Below are 22,813 nucleotides of genomic sequence, written 5' to 3' on the forward strand. Positions count from 1 at the left end.
CAGCCTGTTCTATGAACAACAGAGGAAAGGCCAGAAGAATAACACACACTTGACCGCATAGTGCGGATCGTCTTCACTGCACAGGAACCTGAATGAATCTCAGTGGTGTTGCAAAATGGCGTATTAAATATGTTTTACTTGTATATATATATATATATATATATATATATATATATATATATATATATATATATATATATATATATATATATATATATATATATATATATATATATATATATATATATATATATATATATATATATATATATCTACAGTACAGACCAAAAGTTTGGACACACCTTTTAATTCAATGAGTTTCCTTTATTTTCATGACTATTGACATTGTAGATTCACACTGAAGGCATCAAAACTATGAATAACACATGTGGAAATATGCACTAAACAAAAAAGTGTAAAACAACTGAAAATACCCCTTATATTCTAGTTTCTTCAAAGTAGCAACCTTTTGCTGTGATTACTGCTTTGCACACACTCTGCATTTTCTTGATGAGCTTCAAGAGGTCGTCACCTGAAATGGTTTTCACTTCATAGGTCAACCTGCTCTGTCAGGTTAATAAGTGGGATTTCTTGCCTTATAAATAGTCATGAAAATAAAGAAAACCCATTGAATTAGAAGGTGTGTCCAAACATTTTGGTCTGTACTGTATACAGTACAGAACAGAGAGAATATATATATATATATATATATATTTTCTCCTCCACACTGAAAGGTCTTATGAGACCTGGTAGCGCTCAGTATGCTGCTCAAAACTAAAATTTTTGACAACCCTATTGAGGCCAAACAGCTAAGGTTATGACACTAAATGAATTGTTTGGTGAGACTCTTTGTTTTTAAGAAGGAACCTACCCACACACCCGCATGTAGTAAACGTAGTAAAACCGTGGTACTTGTGAGAATTCACCGAAAATATTTTATTGGAACAATTCATGTTTTTTAAAGTGTAAATAAATGTGCTGGAAGTGGTGATGTGCAACACATGTGCTGCAACAAACCTTTATGCTTGGATTTATTTGACAGAAAATCCCTTTTATGTTTTTTTTTTTTTACAGACACATTCTGTCCTCTACATAGAGGAAAATCGATCAACCAAAATGTACAGTTAGCCTTGGTGATATCCAGCAGCTTATTCTCGACACTCAGCAGTCGGTTGAAACTGCAGCCTCAGAAACCCTAAGAAGTTCTGAACAAATAAGAAGCTGCTGCTTAAGAGCAAGAAAGTAAACCACTACGGTTCCCATGAACCTCCGTCCTGCGGTTCATGCTGTACAAACCTCTATTTGGAAATTGGAGCAGTGGACCTGGCCGCCGCTGTGAGGATTAGGACGGGGAATCTTTACTCTTCAGTGTATATAAAATCCTGAATGGTACCATTCATAATAAACACGCTGACCAGATTGCCGCAGCGTGTAGTGACGAAAGGAAGGTCTGCAATCTGGATTAACCGCAGCGACTCAATACGTGAGATGCCCTCTGAAGCCACTGCTGTCACAGGATTACATGACCTGTAAGATAAAGAAAGTGGCCAAACCACTTGAGCTGCTGGATGTTAATGTGAGGGTTAGACTTATGACAAGAGAATAAAAGTGACTGCCTCTATGAAGGCTAGAAACTGTGATGCGCAATTTTATTAATATAACCAAGCAAAGTCTTTACAAGCTATGATGAAGCGCATTGCTATCAGTAAAGTGATTCTGCTTAAAAAAGCATTTAATTCGAGCTGTGCCTGGTTTATCTGTTCTGTTTCGCTGTATTTTAATAAGATGTCAGGTTAAAGGTTTTCTTAAATAGCCCAACAGTTTGGTATGAACAACCGTGCTTTTGATTGTCACTGAAATTAAGTACCTTTAAAACGATCTAATAAATGACACTGTTGACTTTTCAGTATGAAATAAATAAAATATTTCCTTTTATTTGATTATGTGTGAAGTATTTGCTCCAAATATAAATTTTTATTTTTATTAAAAGCCTTTAAAACTGTTTAAAACATTGTATGTATTTACTATTAGCTAAGCTTGTTTCAAAAGTTGAACACAGAAAAAAGCAAAGGGTTTGAATACTCACATAAATGTGACTTCTTGTTTTTTTTTTCAATAAAATTGAAAAAATAAAAACGAAAAAAACCATCTCAAAACCATTTTCCACGTTGCCATAATGTAATATTTGTGTGTATATTTGTGTGAGAACAGCAATTAATTTAATACAATTAGGAACAAAGTTTTAACATAACAAAATGTGGAAGAAGTGAAACGCTATGAATCCATTCTTTTTAATAATACATCCAGTTCATATCACATATTTACTGCATTGTAGGTCAGTTAGGATCACCAAAATAATTTTTTACGATCCTGGCATTTAGCAAATAAAACACCATTTGCTAACCCTGCAGACCCATAACAGGAAACAATTAACCTACAGGTCCACAGATCGGAGGAGGCAACCCATAGAGAGAGGTTGGAACAAGAACCGTTCTTGGTAAATTGCTGCTCATTAGAGGTTCAGTGCTGTAGACCGCGGTACATCACACATCCACATGAGCTGCTGTTTTACAGAATTTTATTTCCAAAAAGCAGTCAAAGAAAAGTAAAACAAGCCATTTTGATCAAACAAATTCCCAAAAGGGAGGAACAAGAAAAAAAAAAAGAAAAGAAAGAAAAGTCGATCACAGCAAGAGAAGGCCTGATGATATATACAACAGCAGACATCAATTTGGTGTCAGAGTTACTGATAGATCACTTGATGGACTCATGGCTTTCTTCACATGAGGTCAAAAAGACGAAAAAAGAAAAAGAACTAAACAAAAATTTCTGTAATGGACAGAGAAGGTTCTAAAAATCAGCTAAGGCACACTGAGCCTCTCTGAATAAAATAACACGGGGGACATGATGAGTCAGAGATATTTGTGCAACAGATGCTCAACAATACATTCCAGCAAGAACAACAACAATCTGGATTCTCTGGGACACGTATAGGCAAAGGTTGCCTTTTCTCAGCAGTCGGAAATACTGAAACATCTTATGTCTTTTACTTGATAAAACACTGAATTCACTCTTTTTGTCCAGTTAGCAACACTTTGGAAAAAAAACAAAAAACAACTCTTCACACTTCAGTGTCAATTCGCCACCTCTGTATTTACACTAATGGTGTTCTTTTGAAACAACATTTCAATACAAAATACCTATATACAGTACATCCTCATTTGTTAACCATTTTGTTACAAAATATGACTTTTCACATTAAGTTACATTGAATTAATTTTATCCAAACCTGCCAATGAGTTTACAGCGTAATAAGTACTGTGTGTGTGAGACGCAGCGGTTCAGAGCACGGCGGTCAGAATGAGGACGTTTCACACCAGAAACAGTCGATTTGAAAGGGAAGAGAGACAGCAGTTATAATCCTCCCCATCTGACAGAGAGGCAAGGTGAACTTGACGTTAATGAACAGTAATGTCTCTTCATTAGCCTGTGCAAAACCACTCATTTAGCTCATGTGATGACTAAACAATGCTGACAATCACAGATTGAAAACCTAATTGGCTTCAGATGAAACTGTTTTTCAAGGTAAAGCAAATATGTGACTGAACTCCTTGTTCAGGATCAGTTGCCGTCCCGAGTGTGGTTAAGTTGACGCAAGTGTCCGGAGATTGTCTTGATGAGAGAAAAGGTACTTTAAAGAGAGCAGAGCTGACAAGGTGCCATGTCTAATAAATTATTCATTTTTTGCACTCAAGATACAATATAATATTCACTTGAAATTGTACATTTTTTGTCACAGCATGAAAACTACAACCACTCACTGCCATTCGGAAACAACACCAAAAGACACAGTTTCTCCTTCAAGTCCACACGTTGTCCAGAGTATTTGCTTATGAGGACAGTTTCTATTTTTCCTACAGATGCAGTGCTCTGCAAGATTGAAACTTTTTCCAAGTTTGTCACATTACAACCACAAACTATAATGTATTTAATTAACATTTAACGCAACACAAAGAAATGAAAAACTGTGGAATGGAAACAAATCTGGACCAGTGGAAAGGAGAAAGCTCGTTTAAGAAGTGGCATTTGTGTTATATAGGGAACGATGCAAACGTGTGGAGAAAGGAGCTCTGGGTGGGACGATAGCAAAATTAAATCTTTTGGCCGACATGCAAGAGACAACATTGTGAGAGTGCTTTTCTTCGCTACAGACAAATAACTTAGTTGGATTTGCTCAAAAGATGCTAAATTGTGGAAGCGAGACACTTAAAAAGTGAGCTGGATGCTCACCTTTCAGCAGGACAACGACTAAGAATATAGCCAGAGCTACAATGGGTCAATCAAAGCGTATTCTTGTGTTAAAATTGCCCAGTCAAAGTTCAGGACTAAATCCATTTGAGAATCTGTAGAATAACTCAAAAATTGCTGTTCACAGATACTCCACATTCAATCTGAGGCCTTGTACGCACAGGAACGGTTTCAGAAAAGCTTTCATTCACGTGAACCTGCACAAATACGCCACTGGACGTTGCTTTAAACATGCCAAACCCATAGGGGGCAGTGTAACGCAAAGCTAAAACCTATATCAGCCAATCAGAATGTTTAAAAATAACAACAACTTCCTGTTAAAAATTAAACATGGCGCCAGGAGGCCCATATGTGTGGACAGATAGGTTGAACTTTATATTATTACTGGAATACTGTATAAAGTTACTAAAAAACACAAGACGATGTCTATTGGGAATCACATGATTAAAGCAAGTATGTGGAGACATGGCGCAGTATTTGTCACAGACTGTAATATGCAGAGCCCTGCGGCCTGAGCTACGTTGAAAAAAATAGGCAAATATTTCAATCTCAGACATAAAACAAAATCAAGCATCTTATTTCCTTTCACTTCGTAACTGAGCATTGCAAAGTGTTGGGCCAACATAATAGTACGATGTAGATGAGTTTGTGCTTGTAACATGACAAAATGTTAAAAAGTTCAGGCACCGTTTTTCTCTTGTGAGCTTCACTGAAAACAGCCATGAAAGAAACCAGGACGAGAAGGTCTTATTCAGACAGGACAACACAGACACACACACAAGTGCGGGCCATAAAAACGTACAATATTAAGTTCGGGGTGATGGCCTTTGTAAATAAAGGCGGCTTTCATTACAAAAAATACTCATCATGCTGCCAAGGCAGCGTTGCAGTTATTTAGTCACTGACTAAAAATATCAGTATTAATATAAACTTAGAAATAAATAACAATACCTCTTCCTCACTCATACAATTTTGAAGATACTTGAATAATTATGTACAACATTAGGTGTTGTGAAATGACTGGAATAAACTCAACAAGCACAAGACTTTTAAGGTTAGCTTAAGGTAATTTAGTTTCAAGTTTGAGGCAGATTGAATTAAGAAAAGAAGAAACTATTACTTTCTTCTTTTCTGCCTGTCATAAACCCTGGCTGTTGTAAAAAAAAGAGTCTTATCTATGTAAATGTTAAATCTAAAAACAAAGTAACACAACTTACAAATGTCTACAAGCAGGTTTTTTGTGTGTAATATATATTTTTTTCCAATTAACTAATAATTCAAAAAAGGCATTTTTATCCCAACAAAACAAAACCAGCCACAGCTGCTCTGAAACCTAATCAGGCACTCAACTGCAGAAATGTGTGATTTTACAGCGCCCCACACATTAATCGGCACCCCTGGTAAAAAGAAAAGGAAAAAAAAAAATACAAATTTAAAAATTAAATTAAATCCCTGTGAAACTGAATAAGTTTTCATTACTTCTTTTTAAAATTGATCATAAAGTCTGGAAATGTATCTTCGTAAATGGGATGTTAGAAATACTACTTTCTGGCCTGACTGTTCAAAATGCAAACCAAGTAAGGCAGATGTGTTACTTGCCTAAGGCTGTCCATGTCTACAGGGATTGTCAAGATAAACAATATTTAAATATGATCAACATGAAAAAGGAAGTTAGGTGCTATTTGCGTCACAGCAGATACCAACTGAGCAACTTTCATCTCCCCAACTTGTCTCACAACTTCGCACAGTAGCGCTGTGGAAATGCAGACACTCAGTCCCTCCCCTTCCTGCTGCGGCTCACCTGAACTATCCAGGTTGAAACAATATGCTGCTGGAAGTTTAAAAATCTGCCAATTTTGCAGATCAGAAAAGCTCCCAGTTAGTAAGGAGTTTGGTACGAAATGGTACGAAAGAGCAAAAAACCCAGAATATCCATTCAGATCCTGGATTACAATGTTAAAACCATTTTTCTTCCAATTGATTGCACTGATGAATTCTGAATTCTTCCTTAAACACTTTTACATTTTTAGGTGTTCTAGTTCAGTTTTTGCTAAACAAAAAGAAATTTAAATAAAAGTTTGTTTTTTTTCTGAATTACTAATTATTTATCGGTTGTGTGTACAATGAGAAATATTGCCACTGAGCAATTCGTTACATTTGATCTGTATTAAAAAGAAATCCTTTGCTTTTAGAGAAACAATCAAAAATTGATATTAAATGTTGTTGAGTTGAAACTTTACCATCATGACGACCCTCATGTCTACAGTCAGCGTGATAAATAAAAAAAGCTTAAAACAGCTGGTAGTGTGACAAAAAAGGTTGCATGAAAAGCACAGCTAAATTGCCAACATGCAGAGTGAGGGGGATGGTAAAGAGGTAAATAAAAATATCCAAAAACACACTTGGAAAATTTTTCATCAGGAGATTATATTACTCCAGTAAGAGATGTACTTTTTTTTTTTAAGGCTTCTTACATATCCTTACCAGGGGTGCCTCTATATAGATAGATATAAGGGCTGGTGTGTTTATCTAATAAATAAAATCTGAGCTGTCACAAAATGTTACTAATCTGTTTAGGGGTGCTTATCGGTCAGTTGTTGTCATAGTGTTTCTGTTGATGAGGTTTTAGGAGCCAGGTTTGTATCAGTGCTCGGCTACCTCCTGGTGAATCTCTTCCCACTAAGGCTTCGTTGCAGCAGTGTCGACAGTTCAGACTCGCATGGCCACACAGCCCAAAAGCAGGGTGTCGCAATTCATTGGGCTGCACAGTAAAAAGCTCCAAAATTGCAACGTTTTATCACAGTAAAACTCAGCCATGAAAAGAAAAATAAATACACTGAGAAAGTGAAATAGCAAAGCCAGCAAAATCCCCTCAAGGAATAAACTCTGTGGGAGGTTCAGAGAAATGCTTCCCCTCGCTTTTAAGACAGCCTTACCCACAGCACGCTGATGGACGCCACCTTTTTTCATTTGCTTCTGCTCAGAGGTGCAGAGGAAGAGCTTCTCCTCTTCCTCCCTCCCCCTACCCCTTGCAATAAGCTTCTCGAATAAATAAAACCAAAGTGTCACGGCCTCCCGTCCAGCTGGAGGCCTCGCTGCTACCTTATGCGGCCGTCGGGGTGCGGCGCTCCCAGTTGGGATTTGGGATCTGGGCTCATGGAGCTCCAAGGGCTCTTGGCACAGGGCTGCATGACGGGGCAGGCGGTGAGGCCAACGGCGCAGATGTCGGCGGCCTCCCACAGCTCTCCCACGAGGCCGTCTACCCAGCCCTCGAGCTCCGGTCCGGTGAGGGCCGCGTTCCTCTTGGCTTGCTCCACGTAAGCCAAGCTGACGGGGATGTTGAGCACCGGGTTCAGGCCGTGGAAGCTCTGCTCCATGTAGCTGTTCTTTGCTGGCCCGTTGTGGAGCCTCAGCGTGTCCTCTGAAGACAGGAAGGAAACGACAAAGAGTCAGGGATGAGCAGTAACGAAAGCAGCTTTTTTGTAATCTAAGGTTAAGGGCCGGAACTTTAACCTAATAATTTTTATTAATTAGTTAAAGAAAAAAATGACCTGGTAAAGAAAAAATTACACATTTAACCGTAGTGTGGAGTTTGACCCCATATTCCATCTGAACTGGTGATTAAATCAGTGAATGGGGAACAGAGTGCTCCATGAGCTGCATTGAGGTTCCCCTCCTGAGTCTGGCTGGCGTTGTGGAGCAAGTGATGAGAGCTGTGCTGTTTAATAACCACGATCACATTGAAAAAACAAAGGAATTTTGCCAAGTATTTTTGGTCTAGTTTCTTAGTACACTAGCAATAAGGCAAAACCAACTTACAAGCAACTTTTCAGCAAGATATAAGAGCTTGTTTTAGGTCAAAACTTCCTAAATATTGATGAAAAAGTACTGGTTATTAGTGAAATAATCTTCCAGTGGAACAAGACATTTTAACATGTGGGAAAAATGTCTCTAAGAGTTAAGATTTTGTGCTTTTGCAGCGCAATGATTAAACATCTCAGCATAATGTTATTGTATTCTAAATGTAAACTTTCTAGATACTTATGACTATGAAGCTCTAAAACTGAAAATCTAAAGACAAAGAATATTTGTGATGAAATCAAACATCCTGATGAGGGGAGAGGAAAAAGAATCAATCAAATCAAATTGTACTTGTATGGCACATTTCAGCAACAAGGCATTTCAAAGGCATCACAAAAATACAACAATATGCTGAACATGTGAAGACACACAGCTGTTGTATTGAGCCAAGCTCCAGTGTTGAGATTTGTTCCTCCACTAGCTGCTCCTCTCTTTGCCTTTTACAGTTACGTTTTAACTTGGTGGTGCATTCGCATCCAATTAAACTCTGGATGATCTTTGCTGAAATACCTCCAAAAAAACTAAGTTATTTCTCAAAGGTCTTCCTCAACAGTTCATGAATAAAATACTTGCCTGTTTCTAACAAGGTTTATCGCTGTATAATTTAGTTTTATTAGCTGATCAAATCTAACCATCTTGTTCCAAACCAGCCATTTTCAGGTGCTTCACCATTGAAATCATAAATTGTTATCCAAAAATCTCAACATGCTCCGAGTCTAAACACACCTTGAAGCATATTTCAAGGTGGATGGATCAGGGCGAAGTATAAGCAAATGTTACTGTATTTCTTTTCCTAGTAAACATGGCCGGCTCAGTGTTTACCAGCTGGACGGTCACTGGAATGCGTAAAGAAGACTGGAATTCGAATCTCCTGCATTCCTTCATGTAAATATATATTTCTTCATAAGCATGTTGTAAAACTTTGTTGACATGGTGACGTCGACTATGTGTGCCTCTTTGAGTCAGAGTTAACTTGCTAATAGTTTAAAAACTAATAATTCAAGAAGCTTTTCTTTTATGGTTACCACATATTTGCTTCCCTGGGTAATAATAAAGACTGTACTAATAAACTATTTATTTTATAAAAAAAATTAAATAGAGGCCACCTTCTGATAAGCCTCTGTCATTTATTGGGGCCTGCCATGCAAAGCAATGGCAGGAACCTATTGCTATTCTCCCAAGAAAAGTTTCTTTATTATTATTGGGGCCTGCCATGCAAAGCAATGGCAGGAACCTATTACTATTGTCGGAGAGAAGCGTCTCTTTAATATTATTATTATTATTATTATTGGGGCCTGCCATGCAAAGCAATGGCAGGAACCTATTACTCTACACCCAACAAAGTGTCTCTTTAATATTATTATAATTCTTTATTTTTCTTCCGTAACCGTTAATGCGGCTCGTACCGCTGGGTGCACACCTACAAATGAGGTATCAAAACGTGCAGAAAATTCACGCCATTGGAGCTATTACTTGTGGTGGGATTTGGGCTTAACGTGGCGACATAATTCGCAAAAAACTACGAAAAAAACCCCATTATAACTCAATGGGAAAAATCCTAGAAATACCCTATTTTTGAGGATTTGCTGTGTCGTCACAAATTCACCTAGAAATGCCATTCAAATTTCATTTTGTAGATACGTCTGTGATCTCTTCGAAAGTGAAGACGGCTCGTCGATACCAGTTACGGTTTGTCCACAATTTGCCTCTAAGCGACCCAAACTTTCTCATTTTTGCTGAAATTACAGTGACAGCCGATCTCGGTTCAGATCTGGGCACAACATTTCTTTCTCTCATCACTGTAAATGCTCTGAGTGAGGTACAGATATGAATCTCGGGACTATCGCAGAAGACACATTGAACTGTCATACGCTCGAAACGCTTTTCGAATATGTATTACGGTTCCCGAACAAGAAGGATTTGTTTCCAATGCTTTTTTTCAGTAAAGTGTGTTTGCTCAAACACACTTGTGTGTTTGAGAGCTCACAGCTCAGAGCTCACACCTGCTGAGACCATTATTTGCCATAGCAACGGAACTCAAGAGGCTATTGGCTGCTGATTTGGACTACGAATACGCATCGCTGTAGTTCTATCTATCCTCAGTTGAAACAGATCAGGACTGAGAACTGGCCTTTAGAACTACTGCTGCTATGGGCTGTATATAACTGATTTAACTCAGTAACTGTTACACATGGGATTAGTTTGGAACTTTAAAATGGAGCATAATAATAATTTCAAAATAAAAGCCTTGAATAGTTTTACATCAGGTAATTGCTGTTTTTGGCTTTATTTGACGTTTTCATCCAAAGCACTGTTACACATGGGATTACTTTGGAACTTTAAAATGGAGAATAATAATAATTTCAAAATAAAAGCCTTGAATATTTTTACATCAGGTAATTGCTTTTTTTGGCCGTATATGACTTTTTCATCCAAAGCAATGTTACACATGGGATTAGTTTGGAACTTTAAAATGGAGAATAATAATTTCAAAATAAAAGCCTTGAATATTTTTACATCAGGTAATTGCTGTTTTTGGCTTTATTTGACGTTTTCATCCAAAGCACTGTTACACATGGGATTACTTTGGAACTTTAAAATGGAGAATAATAATAATTTCAAAATAAAAGCCTTGAATAGTTTTACATCAGGTAATTGCTGTTTTTGGCTTTATTTGACGTTTTCATCCAAAGCACTGTTACACATGGGATTACTTTGGAACTTTAAAATGGAGAATAATAATAATTTCAAAATAAAAGCCTTGAATATTTTTACATCAGGTAATTGCTTTTTTTGGCCGTATATGACTTTTTCATCCAAAGCAATGTTACACATGGGATTAGTTTGGAACTTTAAAATGGAGAATAATAATTTCAAAATAAAAGCCTTGAATATTTTACATGACGTAATTGCTCTTTTTGGCCGTATATGACTTTTTCATCCGAAGCAATGTTACACATGGGATTAGTTCGGAACTTTAAAATGGAGCATAATAATAATTTCAAAATAAAAGCCTTGAATATTTTTACATCAGGTAATTGCTGTTTTTGGCTTTATGTGACTTTTTCATCCAAAGCACTGTTACACATGGTATTAGTTTGGCCCTTTGAAATGAATATTAACAAAAATTTCAAAATAAAAGCCTTGAATATTTTTACATCATGTAATTGCTCTTTTTGGCTTTATTTGACTTTTTCATCCAAAGCACTGTTACACGTGGTATTAGTTTGGCCCTTTGAAATGAAGCTTAACAAAAGTTTCAAAATAAAAGCCTTGAATATTTTTACATGACGTAATTGCTCTTTTTGGCTTTATTTGACTTTTTCATCCAAAGCACTCTTACACATGGGATTAGTTCGGAACTTTAAAATGGAGCATAATAATAATTTCAAAATAAAAGCCTTGAATATTTTTACATCAGGTAATTGCTGTTTTTGGCTTTATGTGACTTTTTCATCCAAAGCACTGTTACACGTGGTATTAGTTTGGCCCTCTGAAATGAAGCATACTGAAAATTTCAAAATAAAAGCCTTGAATATTTTTACATCATGTAATTGCTTTTTTTGGCCGTATATGACTTTTTCATCCACAGCACTGTTACACATGGGATTAGTTTGGAACTTTAAAATGGAGCAAAGTAATAATTTCAAAATAAAAGCCTTGAATATTTTTACATCATGCAATTGCTGTTTTTGGCTTTGTATGACTTTTTCATCCAAAGCACTGTTACACATGGTATTAGTTTGGCCCTTTGAAATGAAGATTAACAAAAATTTCAAAATAAAAGCCTTGAATATTTTGACATCATGTAATTGCTCTTTTTGGCTTTATTTGACTTTTTCATCCAAAGCACTGTTACACATGGTATTAGTTTGGCCCTTTGAAATGAAGCATACTGAAAATTTCAAAATAAAAGCCTTGAATATTTTTACATGACGTAATTGCTCTTTTTGGCTTTATTTGACTTTTTCATCCAAAGCACTCTTACACGTGGTATTAGTTCAGAACTTTAAAATGAAGCATACTGAAAATTTCAAAATAAAAGCCTTGAATACTTTTACATCAGCTACTTGTGTTTTGAGCATTATATAACTATTTTAACCCAAGGACTATTACGCATGGGATTAGTTTGGCCCTTTGAAATGAAGCATACTGAAACTTCCAAAATAAAAGCCTTGACAACATTTTAAATCGTACCGAACGGTGCACGTCCGCCTCGCTTAACGTTCTTGCGGTTCTCCGCGTGCCACTGGTGACGTCGCGGCGTTCTTTGGCGTCGACGCCGATTTGTGGCGCGACGACGCCGGGCCCGAACCCCACGGGCGCGCCTTGGCAGGCCCCGTCTAAATTTCTTCCGAAATTTTCTAGTTATAGAACTTTATTTTTCTTCCGTAACCGTTAATGCGGCTCATACCGCTGGGTGCACACCTACAAATGAGGTATCAAAACGTGCAGAAAATTCACGCCATTGGAGCTATTACTTCTGGTGGGATTTGGGCTTAATGTGGCGACATAATTCGCAAAAAACTACGAAAAAAACCCCATTATAACTCAATGGGAAAAATCCTAGAAATACCCTATTTTTGAGGATTTGCTGTGTCGTCACAAATTCACCTAGAAATGCCATTCAAATTTCATTTTGTAGATACGTCTGTGATCTCTTCGAAAGTGAAGACGGCTCGTCGATACCAGTTATGGTTTGTCCACAATTTGCCTCTAAGCGACCCAAAGTTTCTCATTTTTGCTCATATTAGAGTGACAGCCGACCTCGGATCAGATATGGGCACAACATTTCTTTCTCTCATCGCTGTAAATGCTCTGAGTGAGGTACAGATATGAATCTCGGGACTATCGCAGAAGACACATTGAACTGTCATACGCTCGAAACGCTTTTCGAATATGTATTACGGTTCCCGAACAAGAAGGATTTGTTTCCAATGCTTTTTTTCAGTAAAGTGTGTTTGCTCAAACACACTTGTGTGTTTGAGAGCTCACAGCTCAGAGCTCACACCTGCTGAGACCATTATTTGCCATAGCAACGGAACTCAAGAGGCTATTGGCTGCTGGTTAGGACTACGAATACGCATCACTGTAGTTCTATCTATCCTCAGTTGAAACAGATCAGGACTGAGAACTGGCCTTTAGAACTACTGCTGCTATGGGCTGTATATAACTGATTTAACTCAGTAACTGTTACACATGGGATTAGTTTGGAACTTTAAAATGGAGCATAATAATAATTTCAAAATAAAAGCCTTGAATATTTTTACATCAGGTAATTGCTGTTTTTGGCTTTATTTGACGTTTTCATCCAAAGCACTGTTACACATGGGATTACTTTGGAACTTTAAAATGGAGAATAATAATTTCAAAATAAAAGCCTTGAATATTTTCACATCAGGTAATTGCTTTTTTTGGCCGTATATGACTTTTTCATCCAAAGCAATGTTACACATGGGATTAGTTTGGAACTTTAAAATGGAGAATAATAATTTCAAAATAAAAGCCTTGAATATTTTTACATCAGGTAATTGCTGTTTTTGGCTTTATTTGACGTTTTCATCCAAATCACTGTTACACATGGGATTACTTTGGAACTTTAAAATGGAGAATAATAATAATTTCAAAATAAAAGCCTTGAATATTTTTACATCAGGTAATTGCTTTTTTTGGCCGTATATGACTTTTTCATCCAAAGCAATGTTACACATGGGATTAGTTTGGAACTTTAAAATGGAGAATAATAATAATTTCAAAATAAAAGCCTTGAATATTTTTACATCAGGTAATTGCTGTTTTTGGCTTTATATGACTTTTTCATCCAAAGCACTGTTACACATGGGATTAGTTTGGAACTTTAAAATGGAGCATAATAATAATTTCAAAATAAAAGCCTTGAATATTTTTACATCAGGTAATTGCTCTTTTTGGCTTTATTTGACTTTTTCATCCAAAGCACTGTTACACGTGGTATTAGTTTGGCCCTTTGAAATGAAGCATACTGAAAATTTCAAAATAAAAGCCTTGAATAATTTTACATGACGTAATTGCTCTTTTTGGCTTTATTTGACTTTTTCATCCAAAGCACTGTTACACGTGGTATTAGTTTGGCCCTTTGAAATGAAGCTTAACAAAAGTTTCAAAATAAAAGCCTTGAATATTTTTACATGACGTAATTGCTCTTTTTGGCTTTATTTGACTTTTTCATCCAAAGCACTGTTACACATGGTATTAGTTTGGCCCTTTGAAATGAATATTAACAAAAATTTCAAAATAAAAGCCTTGAATAATTTTACATGACGTAATTGCTCTTTTTGGCTTTATTTGACTTTTTCATCCAAAGCACTGTTACACGTGGTATTAGTTTGGCCCTTTGAAATGAAGCATACTGAAAATTTCAAAATAAAAGCCTTGAATATTTTTACATCAGCTACTTGTGTTTTGAGCATTATATAACTATTTTAACCCAAGGACTATTACGCATGGGATTAGTTTGGCCCTTTGAAATGAAGGTTAACAAAACTTCCAAAATAAAAGCCTTGACAACATTTTAAATCGTACCGAACGGTGCACGTCCGCCTCGCTTAACGTTCTTGCGGTTCTCCGCGTGCCACTGATCACGTCGCGGCGTCCTTTGGCGTCGACGCCGATTTGTGGCGCGACGACGCCGGGACCATGCCCGACGGGCGCGCCTCGGCAGGCCCCGGCTAAATTTCTTCCGAAATTTTCTAGTTATTCTTTATTTTTCATCCGTAACCGTTAATGCGGCTCATACCGCTGCGTGCACACCTACAAAAGAGGTATCAAAACGTGCAGAAAATTCACGCCATTCCAGCTATTACTTTTGGTGGGATTCGGGATTAACATGGCGACATAATTCGCAAAAAACTACGAAAAAAACCCCATTATAACTCAATGGGAAAAATCCTAGAAATACCCTATTTTTGAGGATTTGCTGTGTCGTCACAAATTCACCTAGAAATGCCATTCAAATTTCATTTTGTAGATACGTCTGTGATCTCTTCGAAAGTGAAGACGGCTCGTCGATACCAGTTATGGTTTGTCCACAATTTGCCTCTAAGCGACCCAAAGTTTCTCATTTTTGCTCATATTAGAGTGACAGCCGACCTCGGTTCATATCTGGGCACAACATTTCTTTCTCTCATCACTGTAAATGCTCTGAGTGAGGTACAGATATGAATCTCGGGACTATCGCAGAAGACACATTGAACTGTCATACGCTTAAAACGCTTTTCGAATATGTATTACGGTTCCCGAACAAGAAGGATTTGTTTCCAATGCTTTTTTTCAGTAAAGTGTGTTTGCTCAAACACACTTGTGTGTTTGAGAGCTCACAGCTCAGAGCTCACACCTGCTGAGACCATTATTTGCCATAGCAACGGAACTCAAGAGGCTATTGGCTGCTGGTTAGGACTACGAATACGCATCGTTGTAGTTCTATCTATCCTCAGTTGAAACAGATCAGGACTGAGAACTGGCCTTTACAACTACTTGCTGCTTTGGGCTGTATATAACTGATTTAACTCAGTAACTGTTACACATGGGATTAGTTTTACACTTTAAAATTAAGCATATTGAAAATTTCACAATAAAAGCCCTGAATATTTTTACATGACGTAATTGCTCTTTTTTGGCTTTATTTGACTTTTTCATCCAAAGCACTGTTACACATGGTATTAGTTTGGCCCTTTAAAATGAAGCTTAACAAAAATTTCAAAATAAAAGCCTTGAATATTTTTACATCAGCTACTTGTGTTTTGAGCATTATATAACTATTTTAACCGAAGGACTATTACGCATGGGATTAGTTTGGCCCTTTGAAATGAAGCATCCTGCAAATTTCAAAATAAAAGCCTTGAATATTTTTACATGACGTAATTGCTCTTTTTGGCTTTATTTGACTTTTTCATCCAAAGCACTGTTACACATGGTATTAGTTTGGCCCTTTGAAATGAATATTAACAAAAATTTCAAAATTAAAGCCTTGAATATTTTTACATCATGTAATTGCTCTTTTTGGCTTTATTTGACTTTTTCATCCAAAGCACTGTTACACGTGGTATTAGTTTGGCCCTTTGAAATGAAGCTTAACAAAAGTTTCAAAATAAAAGCCTTGAATATTTTTACATGACGTAATTGCTCTTTTTGGCTTTATTTGACTTTTTCATCCAAAGCACTCTTACACGTGGTATTAGTTCAGAACTTTAAAATGAAGCATACTGAAAATTTCAAAATAAAAGCCTTGAATATTTTACATGAAGTAATTGCTCTTTTTGGCCGTATATGACTTTTTCATCCAAAGCAATGTTACACATGGGATTAGTTCGGAACTTTAAAATGGAGCATAATAATAATTTCAAAATAAAAGCCTTGAATATTTTTACATCAGGTAATTGCTGTTTTTGGCTTTATTTGACGTTTTCATCCAAAGCACTGTTACACATGGGATTACTTTGGAACTTTGAAATGAAGCATACTGAAAATTTCAAAATAAAAGCCTTGAATATTTTTACATCAGGTAATTGCTGTTTTTGGCTTTATATGACTTTTTCATCCAAAGCACTGTTACACATGGGATTAGTTTGGAACTTTAAAATGGAGCATAATAATAATTTCAAAATAAAAGCCTTGAATATTTTTACATCAGGTAATTGCTCTTTTTGGCTTTATTTGACTTTTTCATCCAAAGCACTGTTACACGTGGTATTAGTTTGGCCCTTTGAAATGAAGCATTCTGAAAATTTCAAAATAAAAGCCTTGAATAATTTTACATGACGTAATTGCTCTTTTTGGCTTTATTTGACTTTTTCATCCAAAGCACTGTTACACGTGGTATTAGTTTGGCCCTTTGAAATGAAGCATACTGAAAATTTCAAAATAAAAGCCTTGAATATTTTTACATCAGCTACTTGTGTTTTGAGCATTATATAACTATTTTAACCCAAGGACTATTACGCATGGGATTAGTTTGGCCCTTTGAAATGAAGGTTAACAAAACTTCCAAAATAAAAGCCTTGACAACATTTTAAATCGTACCGAACGGTGCACGTCCGCCTCGCTTAACGTTCTTGCGGTTCTCCGCGTGCCACTGATCACGTCGCGGCGTCCTTTGGCGTCGACGCCGATTTGTGGCGCGACGACGCCGGGCCCATGCCCGACGGGCGCGCCTTGGCAGGCCCCGGCTAAATTTCTTCCGAAATTTTCTAGTTACAATTAGTATACAATACTGACACTTAGAATAGGTCGTGGATGTTATTCATCATCTTGGTTAAATTTAATAACAATAAAGCTTGATAAATCATTTAAAGGTTATTTCAACACTGAGCAAGTAATATACAAACAGTGCTTGAACGCACCGTGAAGCTACCATTCGTTTCCATTACAACATTATTTAGAAGTTCAGTGGCCTGACTGCAGGCCAGAACTGAAGACTGGTGTTGAATGACTCCAAAAACACACTGATGTGCGGTTCCCATGCAGACATCTTGTGACAACACCACCTAAACAATCATATTTGGGTCAGGCGAATCTGATTATAATATTAAAATCAAAGATTCTGTTATTTTATCTTCTATCCTGGTCTACATTTGAAGGTTCGATGCAAATGAAGCAGTCACTCTAAATCTTTGACAACTGAAAAGTGGAAGAGAATAATGAAGGATGTGTGAATTTTTAGAGCCCAGTTTCAGTGTGCAGATGCTCAAGACTTAAGAAAAAGAACTCCACTACCACACAAGTCTACTGCTGAGCCAGAAAGGCCCAATTTCTCTACTTATTTATAACAGGAACTAGAGCACTAAGTGTTCAACAAGTCAGAATCAAACTTTTCAAAATACAAAATGCTTTGTACAGCGGTGAGACCTGGGAATTAGGTACAAACTGGTTCATAATTTGCTTGGATTTAAATCTGCAATTCGATCTCCCAAGTGTGCTTTTGATGTGGTGTGCCACATTGTTGCAATGCCAGATTTATGTAAACAGAAGGATCCAAGACATGCCCTCATTCCTGTTTCCTGTGATGACAAAGCCATGGAAGGGAGGCTATGAAATCACAAACACAGCTTCTCTTTTAAAGCACCCACTCCACCCTGGGCTCCAGTGAAGCTTTAAATTCCTCACTGGTCTCCTAACTGGGATGCCAGCCATCCCTTCGAAGCATGGCTATGGAGGAAGGAAAAAAAAAAACACTCCTCCCCTCACACCCAGATGTTTGCAGACATCAGCGTTTTTCACACACTTGTGACAGAATGATGCAGTCAAACCCGAGGTGCAGTCAGCACATCAGACGGTTCGCTTTGTGTTATCGCTGTGTTATAAAGCTCTGCACCTTGAAAGACTGTTTCTGCATCTAATGCTTGTGTGTGTGTGTGTGCGTGTGTGTGTGTGTGTGTGTGTGTGTGTGCGTGTGTGTGTGTGTGTGTGTGCGTGTGTGTGTGTGCGCGTGTACGTGTGTGTGTGTGTGTGTGCTGTTGCCACATCATAAAGTTTTACCAGCACTGCATGTAGGAAGGCAACATGGTGCCAGACTCAGCAGTAAGTTATAAGCAGCAAGATGAAACGCTGAAACCAAAGCACATGCTGGGAGTCAAGAATGCAGTTATTCCATCTGATAGCGTAGTTTTTAACAGAAAAATATATGAACAAACTGTGGTTCAGTACATCCTTCTTAGTACGTAATTGCTGTGACCGTCTTTTTTTTTTATTTTTTTTTTAGTGAGAGTGAAATACGAAAACCATAACTTCATATATCAACCACACACCTGCTGGAGCAAACTAATATTGTTTGACACTCTTAGGATGGAAATGGAGATTTATTGATGGCCAATTAAAATTGTCCATATAGCTACTTATATTTCAAACCTTTTTCTCATATCCAAGCATTTTTGATACCAAGATCACTTAAAAAAATACTGGGAATTGTCCCTAAAGCAACTTTCTTTTTGTTCCATGTTTTTGCAATAAAACATGAAAATATCCATCGTCAGACAACTTCCCTTTCTTAAAATTTTTAAGTGTTTTTAAAACTTCTCAGAAAGAAACGAGGCCTGGAACAAGTAAGCCTTAATATAGTGGATATTGGTTTCAAATACTTTAATACCTTCATAGTTTTATTTCTACTTCAGCTTCTGTTAATGTAACAAAATCTAGGCTAATTTATCGTTGCGCCCCCAATTTCAACTGAAGCCTCACACACTCACGACTTCCTACTGTCCCAGCTCAGAGCGCATGTGTTCGGTGAAAACGTTTCGGTTGCAGGCAGAGCAGAGGCGGGACACAGGCGCACCACCATGAGTGGAAAAATAACTTACCTGGACCACTGTCAGCACCACCATTTACTTGTGACTAATATGTGACACAAAAACACATATTAGTCACGTGTCGTCTCATGAGAGACTCGCATGAGGCGACAGATGCAACTTCATGTGTTGTTTCTCTGCATCATTAAAGTAGCTCAGGCGGATTATTAAACCAAGCCTTCTTGGTTTAATAATCTGCCTGAACTGAGGAACTGATTACGCTGAAGTCGGCATCTCAGCTCTCATGTGACTTTCAGAGGAAACTGGTGGCTTATGGACTGGAACACTGCAGTCTTGTTTCTTGCCCATGCTGACTGATTGATTTAATTGTGTCATTGTTTTTAGAGGGCTAAGTGCGCTGTTGTTTAACACTCTGTTTAGTATGTATGAGCTGCTCGCTGGGTTATTAGGGGTGACTTGATGACAAATAACCAGGGTCTGTAGAGGCCCGAGGCTTGATTAGAAAGGGCATCACTGCAGATACAAGGCTGCGTGCGGGTGTGTGTTGGTGTGTGTGTGTGTGTGTTTGGACCTTTTGGGACACCTAAATCAGCAAACATTACTTCATGGTCAATGTAGCCGCTCAATATAGCATCTGACACAATGTCAGTGTCGGCGAGAAAAAAAAAAGATAAACACAAGACAACTTCAGCGACTGCCTTATAGTGGAATGACATAAAGTTGGAGTTAAAACACTGACTCCAGGTAAAACGGCCAGAGATTTAGATGTGAGCAGAGAATAATGTGAAAGTCTGCACACATCAGTAATATGCAAAAATATTTTAATCAAGTAAGTTTTACTTTCAGCCCACAATTAATGTCCATGTCATGACTCAAATTGTCTTACTAATTAATATTCAGATTAAAAGAAAGATGTAAGGACTGAACATTTTGTTTTTCATTAAAAGAATTACAATTTAGAATTAAGATGGACTTTTAGAAGTGGGATTCTGTGAAGAGGTAATGAACAGTCAGTATCTTACCTGAAGAGATGACTAAACAGAATTTGATTATGCCCTTTTGCATTACAGTTTATGCATTTCATATTAAAGATCTTGTGTGTCTGGGCCTGTTTGAGTCAAACATAACAAAACATGATTATGTTACTTGAAGGGATTATCTAAGGAAAAAAACGGTGGACATGTATCAAAACAATGTCCCTATAATTTCTACAATATCTCAGTTGTTTTAATTTCACAGTAGTAACGAAACAATTCCTTGGAAACTGAAAACATTCTGTTTTAGATAAAGTGTTACACAGAAAGGTTATCTGCAGACTACCATGCTGTTCACTGTAAAAAAGAAGGGTTTTTTTGTAATCATCAAAATCAAACGTGGCATTTGTGTGAATGTCAATAAAACTCAGTTTGGATGAACCTCTGAAACATTTGAGATTGAAGTCTTAAAATGGTAGAAATCAACTTTTATCTTCGCTCCATTTTAACAAGAAGTTGGCTTGAGCTAACCGAGGGACCAAATCTAATCCATGTTCATTAGAGTGAGGTCGCACAGAGAGCAGCGACTGAAGGAAAGACACCGACTGCTGATTAAAGTGGTTTGTGGCTTCAAGGTGTACGAAAGTTTTAAAATGTTTCTGTTTTAAAAAAAACCCAAAATTTACGAGGATTCGTAATGAGAAGGGAGAGAAATTGGTGGAGTTTTCTCTGGCTGAAATCAATGTCATGTTCAAGCTGTAATAAATGAGAAATGCTGATTACAACAGAAGGTATATGAATGTTTCTCACCTTGTCTTATAGGCTGGTGCTTGCTATAGGCCAGCGGAACGATAAGGAAACGAATCTCGGCCACAGGGCTCCAGTTATGTAGGATTCGGACGTTCCAGACTCCGGGTCGCAGCGGCTGGTTGAGTGGCGGACGATAGTGGGTGAACTCTGCACTCGCGTCGATCAGGATGTCGTAGGTGGCTGCGATGACGTTGGTGGGGTCGATCCAGACCACAGTGACTGTGACGTTTGGCCCTTTGTTCCATTTCTGCATGCCTACCGTCTCATCCATGGGGCCCATCAGGCCGCCGATGTTCCTGAACATGCGCTCTTTAGCGTCCCACTCTGTGCCAATCTGAGAGAAACAAAAGGAAAATTGAGAGGAGTGAGCATAAAGACTTGTGGAAAAATGAGGGCACCCCACAACAACCTGTGGGTTCTTCTCACATATTTTAACATGCAATTATTTCATATCAATTTGAACAATACTAACAAAGCTGAGTAATGTAAATATACAGTACAATAAAAGCTAAAGAAATGTTCAACATTTTTGCAAAATGCAGTAACAAATGCATTTAGCTTGATGTGCACTTGAATGTTGAAGTGAGAGTGAACGCTCTTTTCACTGCATATGGAAGAATGGAGGACATTCAAAACAGCTCACAACAAGCATATTTATCCTAAGAGCCAAACACAATATCTTAGGGTTTAACTAAACCCTATGATGTAAGTATAGGACCCATGGCAGACTTTTGCTACTGTGGATATGACAGCGTACACAGCCTGTACAATCAGCATAAACCTCAGAAACGGCAGAAGATTAACTTTCATGACGGGTGCGCTCTAAGAAAAACAAGAAGTCCACAGTGAAGTTTACCAGAGAAACATTTTTTCCAGGCCTGGATGTCTGGGAACATGTCATTTTGACTAAAATTGAATTATTTGGACACCAGAGCAGAATATTTAATTCTCAAACAATATATAGTACTCCAGGAAAAGAAATTCATGTCAGCTATGAAGCAGTAAGTGTCATGGTTTGGAGACCTGGTAAGTCCACTATCACCAATTCTACCATGTATCAGAGGATTCTTGAGGAATATGACTATTAGAAGTATTTCACTGAAGTTATTCCAGCCAAAGAAGGTCCAGCTTTGTTGATGTTTTATTCCAAGGAGTAATGAAAAGTACATTTTTGGTGTTTATCTGTAGCTACACCACTTTGTTTCTCAAACATAATCAATAAGATCATTCATGTTAGAGGAAATTAATGTTTAATGTGGTATTCTAAAATTTTCAATGCTGTGTATATGCTATAAATTCCCTCTTAGGACTTTATGCAGACCTGAATAATAAACAGAATGTCACTTGCTACAGAAACGTTTTTAACCCCCACCAAAGCTGCAGTAAATTATCATGAGAAGCAGTCCCCAGCATGATTTTTCCCATCAGTCAAAATCTACCTCAGTCATCACAACTGCCCTCCACTGTTAAAGAACGCACATGGCGACAAGCCTGATCCGTTTCCTCTTCCACATTTACGGTTTTCTTCCAGACGGCTGCTGCAACGCGCTGGATTGGGAGACAGGCGAAAGAAACATGCGG

At 37.5% G+C, this 22,813-nt stretch overlaps 1 protein-coding gene across 1 annotated transcript in view; it reads right to left on the reverse strand.

Annotated features, from left to right (window-relative positions):
• Nucleotides 1-2,278: 2,278 nt before the first annotated feature.
• The window catches only part of LOC102226730 (xylosyltransferase 1), a 112,940-nt gene continuing 92,405 nt past the window's right edge, over nucleotides 2,279-22,813 (reverse strand). Inside the window, exons 10-11 of the mRNA XM_023334238.1 lie at nucleotides 21,233-21,566; nucleotides 2,279-7,729 (exon numbers count right to left, since the gene is read on the reverse strand). Of these exons, the coding sequence (XP_023190006.1) occupies nucleotides 7,407-7,729; nucleotides 21,233-21,566 (657 nt within the window). The 3' untranslated portion in view covers nucleotides 2,279-7,406. The remainder of the gene's footprint in view (nucleotides 7,730-21,232; nucleotides 21,567-22,813) is intronic.

Source organism: Xiphophorus maculatus, chromosome 5 (genome assembly GCF_002775205.1).
Source record: "Xiphophorus maculatus strain JP 163 A chromosome 5, X_maculatus-5.0-male, whole genome shotgun sequence".
Classification (NCBI taxonomy): domain Eukaryota; kingdom Metazoa; phylum Chordata; class Actinopteri; order Cyprinodontiformes; family Poeciliidae; genus Xiphophorus; species Xiphophorus maculatus.